The 17672-nt window shown below is 46.2% G+C and overlaps 1 protein-coding gene across 1 annotated transcript; it reads right to left on the bottom strand.

Annotated features, from left to right (window-relative positions):
• Positions 1–1998: 1998 nt before the first annotated feature.
• Positions 1999–16454, bottom strand: TSPAN16 (tetraspanin 16). Its single transcript, XM_074338717.2, is given in 8 exon segments — positions 1999–2405; positions 5639–5670; positions 5673–5721; positions 7626–7778; positions 10282–10389; positions 11660–11734; positions 14152–14349; positions 16395–16454. Coding segments are annotated over 8 exon segments (828 nt in total). The 3' UTR covers positions 1999–2252.
• Between the last annotated feature and the right edge of the window lie 1218 nt (positions 16455–17672).

Raw genomic sequence — 17672 nt, 5'->3', positions numbered from 1 at the left:
GGATCATGGGTCCATGCTAGCACCGATGACTGAGGTCAGACAGATGGAACATGCTGATTGGTCAGCTGGGCTCACATGCCCACCCTGGCTTATGTGAGAGGTGGGCGGGTTTCAAAGAAAACTAGGTGTGTTTTTCAGAAGTGGGAGATGATTGCAACAGCAAATATGACATGTGCCCATTTTATCCTCCTCAAAATCTCTGCAAGAGAAAGATGGAAAAATTAAACTACCATTTGCAATCCCCAAAGAAAGAATTGATTCAGGCTGTTATGGTCAATAAGATCAATAAGCCCTTGGATTATTTACTCTCAGCCATGACCATGGCTACCACTGAGAAGCATCTGGGTAAATGTCATAAGTTCCCATGCCCAAGCCACAGCCCAGTCCAATTAAATCAGAAGATGGTGTAACTGCAGAACCACCTCAAACTTGTCCTATCCTGTTTCTAACAAGACCTAGAACCAAGTTTAAATCTTGGATACACCATGTATGAGTAACATTTGTGAACACTTAACTGCTCCCCCATGGAAGCAAAGGACTGGGACATGACCAGAATCTGAATGCTGGAACCCTTTCAGAATCGAAGGGTCTGTTGTTCAGGAAGATCTGGTGCAGGAAAATCTTGCCCTGAACCCTGGACTGTGGCAACAGATTTGAGCCTTGCCTCCTGGCTCCATGCCGGTCCACCTCACGATAAATAAAAGCTTCTTTCTTTTCTCAAAAGCTGGTGCCATAGTATTGCACATCAGGAAGCAAGCCCGTGATCATTAACAATGAGATCCAGCCTTGAGTATTTGTTAAAGCTCCCAGAGGGTTCTAATGTGCAGCCAGATCTGAGAACAAGTGACTTACAGGAAATATGGGGGAAAGAGAGGATCAAGGTAAAGGCACCACAGAGCAGCAGCAGCAAATCCAGAAGGTATGGAATTCCCAGTGTTCCTCACTCTTCCTGCAACAAATCAAAGGTAGATGGGGTTGGGGAAGAGGAGGAAGAATCTAGAGCAGCAGTTCTCAAAGTGTATTCCCTGTGCCAGTGCATCATCACCTGGAAACCTATTAGAAATGCAGATTCCTGGGGCCCTCTCCAGCTCTCCTGAGGCAAAAGCTGTGGGGAGGGGCGACACCTGTGCTTTAATAGAACATCCAGAGGATTCTAATGCATGCTCTAGTTTCAGAACTACTGGATTCGAATAAAAGGGGTGTAGGAGGCATGACAATCAAATGTGGTGTGTGGACCTTGTTTGGATCCCAGTTCAAAGAAACCAAATGAAAAAAGACATTTTGAAGCCAATTAGGAAAATTCGATGATGGCCTGGGTGTTGGGTGATGGAAAGAAAAGGCTGCTAATGGTCTTAGCTGTTGTCTTGGTTTGTTTGGGCTGCTATGACAGAATATCATAGACTGGGTGGTTTATAAACAACAGACAGTTGTTTCTCACAGTTCTAGAGTCTGGGAAGTTCAAGATCAATGGCCAGCAGATTCAGTGTCTGGTGAGGACCAGTTTCTTGGTTCATAGATGGCTCTTTTGTTTTTTTTCTGTGTCCTCATATGGCAGAAGGAACAAAGTGGCTCTCTGGTGTCTCATTTACAAAGGTGTTAGTCCCATACATGTGGGCTCCACCCTCATGACCTAATTACTTCCCAAAGGCCACACCTCCTAATACCATCACCTTGGGGATTAGGTTTCAACAAATGAATTTTGGGAAGACACACATTCAGTCAGGTATGATAATGCCATTAGGGTTGTGAACACAAATGTATACATTTTGAAGATGTATACTGAAGTATGAAGGAAGGAAATGACATTGGAATTTGTTTTAAATTCAAGGGGGAAAAAGGATAATTAAACAAATAATGTCAAACTCTTGGTGATTGCTGGATCTGGGTGATGGGCATGTGGGGGTTTCTTTGGATGAGTTATCTTTTGTGAACACTAGATTTTTTTCACAAAATAATTTTTTAATTAAATTTATTGGTGGGGGGGCAATGGTTAGTAAAATTACATAGGTTTCAAGTGCACAATTCTATAATACATCATCTATACATCACATTGTGTGCTCACTACCCAGAGTCAGTTCTCTTTCTATCACTATATATTTGTTCACAAAATAATTTACAAAACAAGACAGGAACATGAGAAGGCAGGCCATGTCATCGCTCAGATACTTCGAACTACAATAATTGCCAGCTAGTGTGAAAAATAAAACAAAGGAGAAAGGAGTCAGGATGACAGGGGTTTCCCAAATCTTTTATTACAATCTCCCTTCAAAAAGCAGTGAGTGCCACAGAGCAATAAAAATGAGACCACATCTCCAGCAGCCAGGTGGGCCCAGTTGTCCCCTCTTCCCCAAGTCTGTCAGCCCAACTTGACAAACAGCAACCAAGGTGGCAAGAATTCCTGGCAGCTGAAATGGGAGAAGAAAGAAACATTGAACCAACTTGAGGGACTTCTGAAACCTGAATCAAATTAGATACATGGAGATGGGGAGCATCCTGTTCCAGAAAGATCGGGGCAGGGTTTTAGAGATGGCCAAAAGTCCCTCAGGGCCAAGTTGGAGATAATTTGACCCTATTAACACAGTCAATCTCAGTGGTGGGTAGAAGGTGGAGGCCTTTCATGATGCACGTTAGTCTTTCTCCCTTTGTGTCCCACAGGTCTTATTATTTCCCTGCTCTTCTGCTCGCTCCTGGGTCCTGGAAACTACATTTCCCAGAATCCCATGCCCTCTTGCTTCCTGTTAGGTTTGGCCAATAGGAAGTACTAATTAGAGATGGGCGAGTGGGAGGAAATGTTGGAGTATTTCTTCCCTATGTTCTCCTCTCTTCTGTTCATCCTGAGCTCTCCAAGACCACACCTATGGGCAGGTGGTCCCTCTTCCTTGGCTGTTGCTCTCCCCACCTCTTCAGGCCTAAGAAAAGTGAAAGCTACCCAAGTTGCTAGCCCATTGAGTGCCTCAACGTCCCTTATTTTCCTTAACCCTGCCCACACCTCTGCAAGGAGGCCGAGGCTTCTTCAAAGGATTATCTGGGGGCTGATTTCTGTTTCCAGCTTGGATGCTGACTGTTATTACCTCTTTCGGGAAGAGCGTGTGATATAGTTTGTGTCATGCGGGGCGGCCTGTGGGGCCTCTGGTCCCGCTCCCCACATAAGAACGCAGGATGTGGCTATGCCAAAAAGGAACACCCACGGAGCCATAGGTAGTGGAGTCATACTGCTATAGTCTCACTGGAGGTTGGATTCACACGACATGCGAAGTGCTGTCCGCTTTCTGCCAACGGACCGACTCTCTCCTCGACTTCCCTCCCCAACGCAGCCACGGCAGTTATATTAGTGACCAATGACTCAAGAGTTACAGCTGATGGCCAACTAGCCACAGCTGACGGCTGTCTACTACCCGAGCCACCACCTTTCCACATGAGGCCAAGAGCCTGGAAACTGCTCTCTGGGGCTCTGTCCCCACAGTTTGCAAACACATATTCGATATAAACTCGTATGATAAAAAAAAATGCCCACTTTTAAAATACAAATCAGATAGATGAAACTCATGCATATATTGGGTGGTGATCTGCAGAAAAACACTACCGCATATTGAAAATCAGTATGGGAGAAGCACATGAGAAAAACTTGGCGGCTCAAAAGGATGGAAATTTTTTTTTTAAATAACAGCTTTATTGAGAGGTAATTCATGTATTATACAATTCACCTTTCTAAAGCATACAGTTAAGTGGTTTAATCCCCTTACACTTAATGAATTGCTGAGGAGGTAGGACTTATATCTGTCATTTTGCTATTTGTTTTCTATTTGCCTTTTTTGTTGTTCTTGTTCTGCTATTCATCCATCGTGACTTTCTTTTGTGTTAGGTATTTTCTAGTGCACCATTTTAATTCCCTTGTTGTTTCTTTTCCTATATTTTAAAGTTATTTTCTTAGTGGTTGCCCTGAGGGTTACGAAGAACAGCTTTACTTTTTATGATCTAGTTTAAATGAATACTAAATTAATTTCATTAGCCTACATATAGCCCTGTTTTTCTCTAGCTTTCTTTGTGCTATTATTGTCATGTGAATTACATCTTAATATAAGTCTATCAACACAGTTTTATAGTTATTGCCTTATGAACTTGTCTTTAAATGAGGTAGGAGAAGAAAAGTTTTAAAGAATATTTTTTTTCTCCCTGGGGTTTTTCTGGACTTGGCTCTGAGCAGAGATCCGCGTCTTGGACAGGCTTGAGGATGAGAACAGCTCCTGTGCATAACGTTTCCACAGTGAGAGGTCTTCGACCATCTCAGTGGTGCATGGAGAACCCATCACCTTTCCACTACTGCCTCCCTGTGATCTCTGTCTCAGGTAAGACCTCCCTTGAGTTGATGACAATAACATCCCAGAATCATAGGGCAATGTGCCAAGCCTCTGATGCATTCCACCTCATCGATGCCAGCGACAAACAACAGGGCAGCCCATGTTACAAATGAGGTAGGCTGTGGTCCTGACTCACAGTCAGACAACTCGTAAGTGACATAACTGGGACTAGAGTTTGGAGCCCCAGTCCTTGCGCACTCAGGCCTACCCCCAGGGAAGTGTAGGGCATGCTCATGAGCTGGATGGAGAGAGCGTATCCCCAGAGGAAGTTGTTCCTCACCTGAATTGGGTCTGAGCCCCAGCACCCTCATGCCTTTCCCCCCTTTCTAGGTGAGCCATTAATGAGATCACCCTGCTTGAAATGACCTCCCCTCTCACCTTCCCAATTTTATATTTCTCCTGAACACTTATCACTATCATTTTCTAATTTAAAGAATCATATTTCTTGTCTTTCCCTGCTGATTAGACGTTCAGCTCCACGAGGGCAGGGATTTTTGTCTGTTTATTTTATTTGTTTATTTATTTATTTATCTATTTAAACTTTTATTTATTTTAAGTGTTTTTCAAGGACCCATCAGCTCCAAGTCAAGTAGTTGTTTCAATCTAGTTGTGGAGGGCGCAGCTCACAGTGGCCCATGTGGTGATCGAACCGGCAACCTTGTTGTTAAGAGCACCGCGCTCTAACCAGCGGAGCTAACCGGCCACCCTGATTTTTGTCTGTTTAGTTCGTTGTTGTGTCCCTAGTGCCTACAACAGTGGCTGGACATAGTAAGTGCTCAATAAAGTTTGTGGAGTGAAAAAGTGAATGTTAAAACTTTTCTACGGGCTTTCTATCATACTCGGAATAAAGCCAAACCCATCTTTGCAGCCCACAGGGCCTTGTATGATCTCCCCCCATCAACTCCCTACCTTCATCTCCCCTTACATCCTTCTCGCTTATCTTGCTCCAGACACAGGGGTCTCTCTGCTGGTCCTTGAATAAGCCAAGATTATTCCTGCCTCAGGGCCTTTGCACTATCTGTTCCCTCTGCCTTCCCCCCACACACATGGCTTTCCCTCATCTCCTCAGGTCAACTGTCACCTTCTCTGAGAGGCCCTCCCTAATCTTCCCTATTCCATCACTATGTTTTACTGTCTCCCCTACTTGAATGTCAGTGCCACATTGGCAGAGATTTTTTTTCTTTTGTCACTGCTTTGTCTTCAGCATCCAGAACAGTGCTTGGTACACAGTAGGTACTCAATATAGGAGCTCAGTGTGTCCCAGAGGCTCTGGGCCTTACCTCTACCACTGCTGCCCCCAGTGAGCCCTGATCAGGTTGAAGCTCTGAGTCCTGGTTATTTTCAGGAGCTTGGGAAAACAGCCCTAGGGATACAAATATTAAAGCAGACAGGACCTGGTTAGGGGCTCGTAGACTCCACGGCCTCATTACCTCCCGCCCCTTTTGGGCCACCCAAACTGCTCTCAGATTTAGGGAGGATAAAGGGACCTTGACTCCTTCTTGCTTGACTATCCCCCCAACACTCTAGCATCTTCCTGACCTCCTCACACACTCACATACCCCAGAACACCCCTGTATTCATCTGTGCTGATGTCCAACTGGGGTGAGTCCTGAATTATTACTAGCTGTGTGACCTTGGAGAAGTCACTACTCTTTTCTTTGCCTTAGTTTCCCCAACTGTAAATGTGACCAACTGTGACTCAACAACCCAACAAGATTTTTGTGTAGGTAACGAGAAAGAATCTACATGAAGAACCCAGCAGTGGTTTGACACAAGGGGAGCATTCAATAACTGTTAGTTATTTCTGAGTGCTCTTTACATATGAACAGAAAGGCTAACATGTCTCCAGGACCTTCTCAGCCCTCTACATGCATTTTCTCACTCATTTCTCATTACATCCTCATGAGGTGGGTATTTCTTTTCACTGTTTCATAGGTGAAGAAACTGAGGCTCAGAAAGATTAAGAGACCACACAGTGGGTGGGCAGAGCAGTCTCCTGCAGGTGATCGGGCCTCCACTCTCCAGGCTGGGGTCACTGAGATGTTTCCCCCTTCTAGGCCCCCAGCACTTCTTGTTTCTGGAAGCTTGGGTTGCCTTGAGCTCAGTGTTGGCAGTTCAGTGACCCACTTCATGTAAGAAGCCTTTATTAAGTGCCTAGTGTTTGCTGGCACTGAACTGGGCACTGGGAATGCCACAATGTACAAAACAGACAAAATTCTTGCCTTGGTGGGGCCGAAATTTGAATGGGGAAAACAGGTAAACAGGTAGTGATTAAACACTGGATAGACACTGGAGCAGGGTAAGGAGATGGAGTGTGACGGTGATTTAGGGGTAAATCTTATTATAGAGAGGGGCTCAGGAACAGCCTCACCAAGGAAGTGACAATGAAACACAGATCTGAAAGAGATGAGGCAGGAAGACATTTAGGGGAAAAGCATTCCAGGCAGAAGGAACAGCCTTTGCAAAAGCCCTGAGGCTGGCATGTGCCTGGTGTGTTTGTGTACCAGTGAGGAGGCCTGTGTGGCTGCAACAGAATGAGGGAAGGGGTGAGTGGGAGGAGAGGACATCAGGAGGTGACAGTCAGGTTGTGCAGGGTCCAGTGGGCTAGTGTGTAGCCCCATGTCCATCTTTGAGGCCCTAACCTGGGACTCAACCAGCCAGTTCTCTGCAGGGAGCCATTCCAGGGTGATGGATGAATTCATGAATGATTCCTATTTCCTCCCTCAGAGGAGATCCTTGTGTCCATTCACTTGTGGCAGAAGTCAAGGAGCAGCTGGGGGTTGGGTATGAAGCCCAGCTCCACCACGCCCTGGCTATGGGATCCTCTCTGTGCCTCAGTTTTCTCATCTGTAAAATAGAGAAGTGCAGTCCCCACCTGGAGGGGTGCGATGGGGACAGAATTCCCCAAGTGCGTGCGCAGTCACATGGCCTTCATTATCACGAGGATGATCATTTCTCATCACTGTTGTTGAAGTTTAAGTTCTCTGTATGGCAGGTAGTGTGGCCCAGGCAGTGGACTCAGGCCAACATAAATTCAAATCCCAAAGCCATGTGACCTCGAGCCCTTCATGTTCCCTCCCTGTGAAAGGGGGATGGTAATCCTAACTCCCCAAGGCTGTGTGGATGAAGTGAGCTGAACACCCAATGAGAGTTCATTTCCCTCTCTCCCAACCCCTTTTCCTGGGTTTCCTGCAAATATGCAAGTTTTATAAAGGTCACCAGCCCTTGACGTCTACCAAGGTGATGGCCAACAGAATCTCAGGTTACCTCCTGGTGGATGACACCTATGGATACGTTGCGCCCGTCGCAGGCCACGGTCCTGAAGGATTTACAGCAGCTTCTTGGGTAGGTGTGGCCGGTCATCATTTCAAAGGAGGAAACAGAAAAATCTGTGTAGTTCTTCACGCCACAGCACTTCAGCTGTAGAGAGGAGAATAAACACTTGAAGACTTCCTTTCAAATATTAAAGTAATAGGGCCTGCCCGGTGGCTCAGGTGGTTGGAGCACCATGCTCCTAATGCCAAGGTCACCGGTTCGATTCCCACATGGGCCAATGAGCTGCACTGTCTACAACTAAGATTGTGAACAACAGCTCCCCCTTGAGCTGGGCTGCCATGAGCAACCAGAGGTCGGGGTGAGCTGCTGTGGGCTACTATGTGCTGCCATGGGCAGCCAGTGAGAGCTGCGGTGAGCTGCTGTGAGCAGGCGACCGACGACTGGTGACCGACTGCCTCAGCCGGGGGGAGCGCAAGGCTCATAATACCAGCATGGGCCAGGGAGCTGTGTCCTACACTAGACAGAAACAATGGCTTGAACCAGAGTGGGGGTGGGAGGCAGAAGAAGGGGGAAAAATATTAAACTAATAACAACAGAAATCAGTCACCATGGCTACTGTCTAGCACAGTCACAAGGGCTTGTGCTAAATGCCTCCCTTGTCCCCCCGCCATGGCTCAGAACTGTCCATGTCTCAGCTCAGAACTGTCCATGGTTCCCATCTTACTTGGAGTGAAAGCTGAACTCACCACTGTCCAAATCATCCACAAGGCTCTGCACTACCTACCCTATCACCTCAAGGCCCTCATATCCCCCCACTCTCCTTACTCACTCAGTTTTAGCCACATTGGTCTCCTTGCTGTTTCTCAAACACACAAAGCAAGTACCAGCCTCTGTCCTTTGAACAGGCTGTCCCCTCTTTTTGGAATGCTATTCTTTCAAATATCTGTACAAATCTCTCCCTCACTTCATTCAGGTCTCTGTTTAAATGTCCCTCCTCAGGAAGACCTGTCCTGACTCCTTCTTCCAAATTAGCCACAACTCCTGACTCGGTCAGTCTGGGCTAGGTGATGATGCATAACAAACAGCCCTTCAATCTCACCCATTCATTTCTCTTCATACCAAATGCCCATCACAACTTAGCAGGGGAACTCTGTTTATCAAAGTCACTCAGGGACTCAGGCAGATGGAGCAGCCACTGTCCAGATGGTTCTGCTAATGGTCTCTGGTAAAGTGAAAGAGAGCTCTGGAGGGCCCGGCACTGGCAATTAACTACCTTGGCCCGGATGTGACACATATCATTTCTGCTCACAGCTGATTGGCCAGAACTCATCACATGACCCCCCCAACTAACTACAAGGGGCCAGGACAGGCCATTCTACTGTGTGCTGAAAATAGGTGATAAATAGTACTTAGGAGTCAACAAAACCCTCACTCTCTATGCCTTTTCTCTGCCTTGTTTTTCCTCACAGCACTTATCACCTCTGGCACCAATGTTTACTTGATAGCTTCTTGTCCATCTCTCCACTTAAGTGTCAGCAACAGAATGGCAAGGATTTTGTTTTGTGCACAGCTGTATCCCCAGAGCCCTGAAAAGTGCCCAGAACATAGTATGTGGTCATAAAGATTAGTTGAAGTGCTATATATGAATGAATGAGAGATATTCTCTATTCTCTCAAGCTTAAGAAGCCAAAACTGGGATGCAGGCAAGCCTTCTACCCATCGTGTGCCCCTCCCAAGCCTCCACATGACCCCAAGCAATTCCTGGGCCCAAGACTCAGATATGAAACACTCCTAAGAACAGACCTCAGAGACCCTCTTCAACTGCTTGCCCCAGGAGCTTAGATGCCACATGGAGGCTAGTCCTGCTCCTTAAACACCAAGACTCAAGAAGTAAGTCTCACTATCTCATACCCGTGCAGATGGCAATGATAAAAAAAAAGAAAAGAAAAGAAAAGAAATGTTGGCAAGAGTGTGGAGAAACTAGAACCCTTGTACTTTGCTGGTGGGAATGTAAAATGGTGCAACTGCTGTGGAAAACAGTATGGAAATTCCTCAAAAAACTAAGCACAGAATTGCCATATGATCCAGCAATTCCACTTCAGGGTGTGTACCTAGAAGAACTGAGACCACGATCTCAAACACCTAAGCAGGGTTTGTACACCCATGTTTGTAGCAGTATTATTCACAATCGCCAAAAGGCGGAAGCAACTCAGTATTCACTGATGGATGAGGGGATAAATTAAATGTGGTCCATCCAGACAATGGAATATTATTCAGCCTTAAAAAGGAAGGACATTCTGACACCTGCTACACCATGAATTAATCACGAGGACATTATGCTCAGTGAAATAAGCAAGACACAAAAGGACAAATACTGTGTGATTCCCCTTATATGAGGTCCATAGAGGAGTCAGATTCATAGAGACAGGAAGTAGATGGTGGGGCCAGGGCCTGGGGGAGGGGAGGGAGTCTTTAATGGACAGTTTCAGTTTGGGAAGATGAGAAAGTTGTGGAGATGGATGGTGGTGACGGCTGCACAATAAGGTGAATGTACTTAATGCCACTGAACTGGACACGTAAAAAGGTTAAGATGGTAAGTTTTACATTATGTGTATTTTACCACATTAAAAAGAGATGTGTATCTCACATTCTCCATGACCAAATTCCATTCCGTGGAATAGTCATCTGGCGCGTTGGAACCACTATAATTCCTCCTCAGGGTCACGAAGTTGTGCTCCAGGGCCATTCCTTCAACCTCAATGAAGCAGAAAGCCATGAACACGTAAAATTGAAAGGTGCCCCGTTTGGTGAGGTTTCCTGTGGACAGAGCGGGGAGGTGGGGGCTTCCCTTCTGCTTCCTTCACGTTAGTTCCCTCCCCTCAGACGTGGGTCTGTACTGGAGGGTGACAAACTCAGGCTCCCATCACCCCAAGGGAGGGACACGAGGGAGAGCGTGGGTCTCGATCAGAGTGCATCTGGTCCTACCCGTCACAAATAAGTTTGAATCATCTGCTCTTTCCAACACCCACTACATTCCCCGCTTTTGGCTGTAACTCAAAGACTTGAATGTCATCTTTAGCTACTGAATCTCTCTCTCTGCACAAAAAAAAGGGGGACAACTTTAATTTTCTATTTTTTAAATAAAAGTCTAAATAAAAACATTTTCCCCCAAAGAGGTGATATATAGTCCCATGGTTCAAAATTCACAAAGCACAGAAAGGTAGACCATGAAAAGTCTCCCTTCCACCTTTTTCTCCCAGCCAATAAGTTCCTCCCACTCCACAACGACGACTGTCACAGTTTCCTGTGTCCCAAAAGAGATATTCTATGTGTGTCAAAGCAAAACATATTCTATTATTTTTTCTCCTTGCTTCATACGATTCTATTGTTCTGCATCTGGCTGTTCTCACTAAGAGTAGCAGTTGCTCTTGGTGCCCTGCTCGCGTCCCAGTGGCCTTTGTCATTTCTGTGCCACTGTGCCTGGCTTCCCACTGCCAGTCACTGAGGGTTCTCTGTGGCCTCTCTGCCACATGCGCTATGGGAGCAGCGCTCAAGCCATGACTGATGGAGGTGGTGGGTCAGTACCACAGCTCCCTCGTCCCTTGAGGGAAAAAAAGGTGTGTGTTTGGCGATGTGTCGCAGATGTCCCCCAGCAGAATTAAGCCCACTTGCCCACATTGTCACCTTTTATGGACTGCATTCCCTTCCCTGCCTCAATTCCCTGTCCCCTACAGGGCCTTCTTAAGACCAGCTCTCAAATAAACCAAGGGCCTTCAAATTCTTGTCTCAGAGTTGGCCTCTGGGGGGACACAAATGAGGACCTGAAGAATGCACCAGAGGCCCTTCCTTCTTTTCACCTGCATTGGATTCCCTGGTGATGACTATTATAAATTAACTTCCCCCACTGATGCTCATTAGGCCCCGTGGGAGGTGGGGCAATCTTTTGCACATCTTGGTATGTATGTCATTCTTCCCTTGAACAAGCAAATCCTTGGATCATTCCTAAAAATGGGCACTGTACTTACAATTGGGAGGAAGGCAAGAACCACTGTGGCGACTGTGATTTCCATGATGAGAATGACAAGCATGCACAAGAAGCCCTGGAAGACACAGAATGGGTGGAAGGAGGCTGGGCGCCTGCTGGGAGTCCCTGTCCCCCCTCCCCCAGGCCATGTGACCTCCACCAGTTTGAAAGAACTCACACGTGAGTGGAGTAGAGGGTAGTTATTGTTTTCACGTGCCGCTTTCCTGCGTGTTGTCCAGGAGACCGACAGTGGGGTATTCTTAGGAGCTGCTCGCTAGCTGGACCCCGATTTCACACTCAGCTCTTTATGTGTGTCAGGTAGGCCTAAGTGGGGGCCTCCGGGGGAAGTAAAGCCTGTGTGTACAAATGGGGGGAGGTGAAGGGAAGGTCGGGAGGACAGAACAGAGGCAGAAGGAGGGGAGGAAAAGCCTCAGACCTGCCAATGTGGGGGGAGCGGTGGCGGGACTGAAGGGGAGGGACAGGTGACAGTTTGGTGGGTGTCAGAAGGAAAATATCAACATTTGCTGACTAACGTTTCCAATAAATTCACTTGTGTGGTAGAAAACAATGGGAAATTCAGCAAGCAGAGGGGGGTCTTCAAGTTATCCCATCAAGGAGAAACTGCCTTCCTCCCTGGGCCTTAGTTTCCCCATCTGTACAAAGTAGGGGTGGGACCAGTTCCAAGGGTTTTAGTGGGTTCTGTGGAGCTTCTTGACGCCAGATGGGGGCAAAGTAAGGTCAGCACTTGGCTTCTTTCATCTATTTCCATTTATGCCTATTATTATTATTATTATTAAGATCTGTTTAATAATTCAGGATTTGAGTCACCAAACTGGTTGATGGCAGGGTTTATTGGGCCATGTCACAGTGACACAGGAAAGTGCAGTGGATATACCCTTGGGGTCCCCACAGCCCACAGAGGTAAACTTGGGTGCAGGGCTTAGCAGTTGTGGGACCTCAGACGGATGGCTCATGTAACAGAGTATGAGAATTAATATTAACATTTTTGCTGCGATGTTCGTCTAGAGTAGAATGATATTTCTATGCCGCTGACTGCGGCTTTTGTATTTACCCCAGGAGCTCAGTGTTCCAGAAAGGAAGTTTAGGAAAGCAGATGTACATTTTTCTATATTTTTGTGTTTTTCAAGAATGAATAACAATAGGAAATTTTTATACTTTAAAGTAATCATTTATTTTAATAAAATGTAGCACTCTAACTGTATTTACTTAAAAATATAAATACTGTAATTATTTTCTGTGGATTTTTGATACATTTTGGAGAACATACTTGAAACCAATTAGCGCAGTGAGAAGGTTAATGTCAATATTACTATCTCTCTGCCTCTGAGTGACTGAGATAACCAGGCGTCAGCAAATCCTAGTGGCTCTATCTTCAGAACCTAACCTGTATCTGCCAATTCTCACCTCCTCCACGGCCCCATCCGGTCCAGCCTCCACCATCCCCCACCTGGACCAGCCCAGTCCCTCCGCTGTCCACCCCAAATGTTTCCCTCGCAGTCTGTTCCCGCTGTGGCCACCAGAGGGCGCCTGTGAGCACCTGAGTCCCCCAAGTCCCTTCTCTGCTCAGAACCTTCTGTGGCTCCTAACACCATCAAAAGGACTCAGCTGTTATGAATGAGGTGTCAGAGGCTTTGGAGGGACAGGTGCTGAAGGTAAAGTCGATCGGATTTGCCAATGGGTTGGATGTGGGGTTTGAGAGAGAGGACTCTAGGGCCTGGCCAATGAATATTTGCTGAACGAAGTAATTAAGAAAGAAAAGGAGAGACGATGGGGCTTCAAGGAGGAGCAGGGTGGGGGCAGGGTGCTTTTCATAATTGGGGTTGTCTATGCTCTGGGAGATGACTAGAGTAAGGATCTCCCAGAAACCCCCAAATTGAAATAACTGGAGTTTTGTAGCAACAGAGTGGAGGAAGGAAAACAAACACACTGGGGACAGATTAAATTTAAGGTGGGATAATTCTCTCAGACAAGATTGTAAGGGAAATGGGAATAGGGGAGCTGGGAGGTGGATTTTGGGGAGATGTTTAGCCAAGGCTTGTGTGAGAATAAGAGATGTGAAACCTGCAACATGCTGTCTGCAAGCACGATGGAAACTCGTGGAAACAGAGGAGGACTGGAGGGGACACTCAATAAGGGGGACAGTATGTCACCGAGTGGGGGGAAAAATAAAATCAGATCCCTACTTCACACCACACACATTATTCACTCCTGAAGGCTAAAGAGCTAAAAGTGAGAAAGTAGACCAAAACTATGGGAAGAAAACCTAGGAGAGTATAATTTATGTTCTTGGGTAGGGAAGGCGTTCTAAATGAGACATATGATAAAGGAAAAGACGGAGGTATTGATGACATCCAATGAGATGCCATAAACACTGTAAAATAGGGGATGGAAAGGGTTTGCAGTGTGCGCAGTGAAGGATTCGATTCATACATGAGGGGGTAGTTTTGGGGCCTGCGTGCAGATCCAACTTACAAACAAGAGAGTGCCTCTGCTTTCTTTGGTTGCTCCATACCACCTGGCAAAGACAAGCAGCACTGTGATGCAGCCCATCACCAGACACAGGTAGCCATCATGAAGCAGGTATGCAGAGGACAGCCCGAGGACCCTTGTGAGGACAGCACCTCTGAACTTGACATAGACGCCCAGGCCAATGAGGATCACACCAGGCATCTTTAGAACAGAAACCAGAAAGGGAAAAGCAGTCTGTTAGATGTATACAAATAGAACTCTCCTGGGGGAGGGAGGAGGAGTGAAGGCCAATAAAATTAGCAAAAACATTTTAAGAATGATAATACTCAGTGCTGATGAGGATGTGGAGAAACATTCTCATACATTGCTGCCAGGCAACAAACTTTTTGTGTGTGCATGGGCAGGACAACACTTGTAATTCATATTTAAAACCTTAAAGATTTAATGATTAAAAAAAACTTTACTTAGAAAGTCCATCTAGATAGTTTCAGCTTAAGGAAAATAGTCATGTATTTGCCTCAGTACTAGGATGCTCAGGGAAGTTCATTAAGGAGAAAACATCAAAAATAACTGAAGCAACCAATAAGACAGAGCAAGTAGGTAAATCATGGTATGGCCACGCAATGGGACCCTAGACTGTTATTTCAAATGATGCTGTAGGACAGAGAGTAATTTTTTTTTTTTCTTTTCTGAAAAGTCCCTTTGCAGGCTGTTGAAATAACAACTCTGCCAGTGTAGCTCAAAAGCAGCTGTACTCAGTTCGTAAACAATTTTTTAAAATTCACAAATACATTTTATCTATCTATCTGGCTGTAGTTTGCTGACCCCTATTGTAGGATAATGTTTATTGATACGGAAAGATGATTTAATGCCTTATATGTTTTTTAAAAATTGGATTGCTGGCAGTAAGACCCTTTGGTATTTGCCCAACGGAGTTGAAAACTTACATCCACACAAAAACCTGCACACGGATGTTTCTAGCAGCTTTATTCATAATTGCCAAAACTTGGAAGCAACCAAGACGTCCTTCAGCAGGTGAATGGACAAATAAACTGTCAGACAGCCAGATGGTGGAATATCAGCGCTAAAGTGAAATGGCTATCGAGCCATGAAAAGACACGGAGGAACTTTATAGCCATATTGCTGAGAGAAAGAAGCCAATCTGGAAAGGCTACATGGTGTATGATTCTAAGTATATGACATTCTGGAAAAGTCAAAACTAGGGAGACGAAAGAAGGATCCTTGGTTGCCACAGATTCAGGGATGTGTAGGCAGAGCACAGAGGATTTTTAGGGCAGTGAAACTACTCCACATGGTACTAAAATGGTGGATACATTGTCAAAAGCCATAGAAGGGACAACACCAAGAGTGAACCCTAATGTAAACTATAGACTTTGGGTGATAATGACGTGTCAGTGTAGGTTCATCAGTTGTAACATACGTACCACTCTGGTGAGGATGCTGGTAACGGGGGAGGCTGTGCACGTGTGGGGGCAGGAGGCATACGGGAAATCTATTTTCTGCTCAATTTTGCTGTGAACTTAAAACTGCTCTAAAAAATAAAGTCTACTCAAAAGGGGTGAAAAGTTAATTTTTTTAAAAGGGAATAAAGTAGACTATAAAGTAATAGCATCCCATGTTTGCTATTTTTAAGATGTATCTAGAAAAGTCTGGAAAGAGCTAATGACGACGATATTTACTGAGCCATGTTCCCATGATAGACATAAGCCCTTTAAATGCACTGTCTCTTTTAATTCCCATCAAACTGTTACAGTACAGATAACAAGAGTAGTGATATTTAATATCCTTCTCTTTCCTGGTAGCCTGTCCTTATACTGTTCTACTATGAAAACTGTTACTTCTTGAACAATGTACATTTCAAGTTATTTTTATACTAAGAAAAAAATGTTTTGAAAAACTTAAAGGACGAAAAAAATGACGACTCCCTCCTGCCCTCCCCAAACAACTTAATTTTCTGCAGGATTTGACTTAGAGCCAAACTCTCTCGCCACTGGGTCCCCCCAGATCACACTCTTCTGTGATTTTTACCAGCTCTAGGTTGTTGGAGGCTATGCCTGTTCCCAGTGTGTCCTGCTGCTCGTCATCTGTCCTACATCCCTCCTGCTTCCCTGGGGACTACAGGTCCGGATGCCAATGAATTTGGATCAACTTATTTCTGTCTTCGAGGGAGCCATCCGTGGAGGAAGGGCTGTGAAGCCCAGGGGCCTGGGTTGTGACATACTTACAGCCAGGAAGACATTGAGGAAAGATAATAGTCTCTTCAAGGAAAAATAGGGAGTGTGCATTTCAGCCGGGCTGGGGGGCCCTGGCCACTTAAGTCAGCATCTTCCTAAACCTCTGGGCTCCTGTTTCCTGAGATGGTAGAAGTCTGGCGGGGGAGGGCACCAAAGCTGACCTGCTCTACCCATCTCTCTCCTGGCTGCCTGATCGTCTGCAGAGGAGGGGGCCCAGCTGCCACCACTCTTCAGTCATAAGCCTTTATCACATCACAATTGGATGCTGGAGCAAGGCTCCTGGTGCCAGGGAAGCAGGTGTCTCAAACTGTCTCCTGCTGGCTCCTCCAAATAGGACACATCAGGGGAGGAGAAAAGGCATGGTGTGCTGCCCTGGTACCCCCAGATGTCACCAGTGCCCTGTGGGTCAGTGCTCAGCATTGACCACTCATGTGGTTGATGCTCCCCCACTAGACTGGGGGCTCCAAGAGGAGTAGGGGCCTGGACTGTCCTATTCATGGCTGTGTTCCCAAAGCCTGGTACATAGAAGGTGCTCAAGAAACCAGTGTGGAATGAATGAATCAAGAGGCTCTGTGATGCAGGAATCTAACTATAAGCCACCAGGGTCCCGAAGCCCCTGTCCACACATGAGCTCATTTGGCTCATCCTTCTTGCAGGGCTCAGAGAGGCCAAGATAAGCAAGGCCTCACAGGAAGCAGGGTCAAGGCTGGGCTTTGACGCTTCAAGAGTGTCGTGAAGGCGGAACACCCCCCATCCACCCCAAGAACCAGTCCTTTTTCCATCTGGGGCCTGCCCGGCCAAAACTCGTGAAGTGATTGTCCTTGAGCCCATGTGTCATTGGTCACTAGGACTTTCTTGATGATTACAGAAACATAGAGGGCATTCTAGGGAAAAATAAAATTGTACGCATGGGCAGAGAGCCCCAGGCCCAACTCTGACAGCCCCTAGCCCACATTGTCTTCCTGCCTCCCACCCCATCCAGGTCCATGCGAAACCACCCCAGTACCCCTCATGCTCACATGCTGGGCTGGACTGTCTGTGCCCAGGTCCTGGAGGGCTCAGGGCTTTCAGAACCGTTTGTGACCACTAGGGCCAGCTTAAAAGAAGAAAATAATTTACACTTGAATTAACCTAATGAATGTTTGTCAAATCTCTTGCTTCTTGGAACATGTAGAACTAAGCAAGATGTTCACGGAAGAGGGACTGTAGCCTCCCTGGACCCTGGGCCATGTTCACAGCTAGGAGTGTGTCCCTCCACGTCTTTCTCTA

The sequence above is a fragment of the Rhinolophus sinicus genome, chromosome 15 (genome assembly GCF_057876585.1).
Source record: "Rhinolophus sinicus isolate RSI-liver-muscle chromosome 15, RSI-T2T, whole genome shotgun sequence".
Lineage (NCBI taxonomy): Eukaryota > Metazoa > Chordata > Mammalia > Chiroptera > Rhinolophidae > Rhinolophus > Rhinolophus sinicus.
This window is presented reverse-complemented; position numbering and strand designations above follow the sequence as displayed.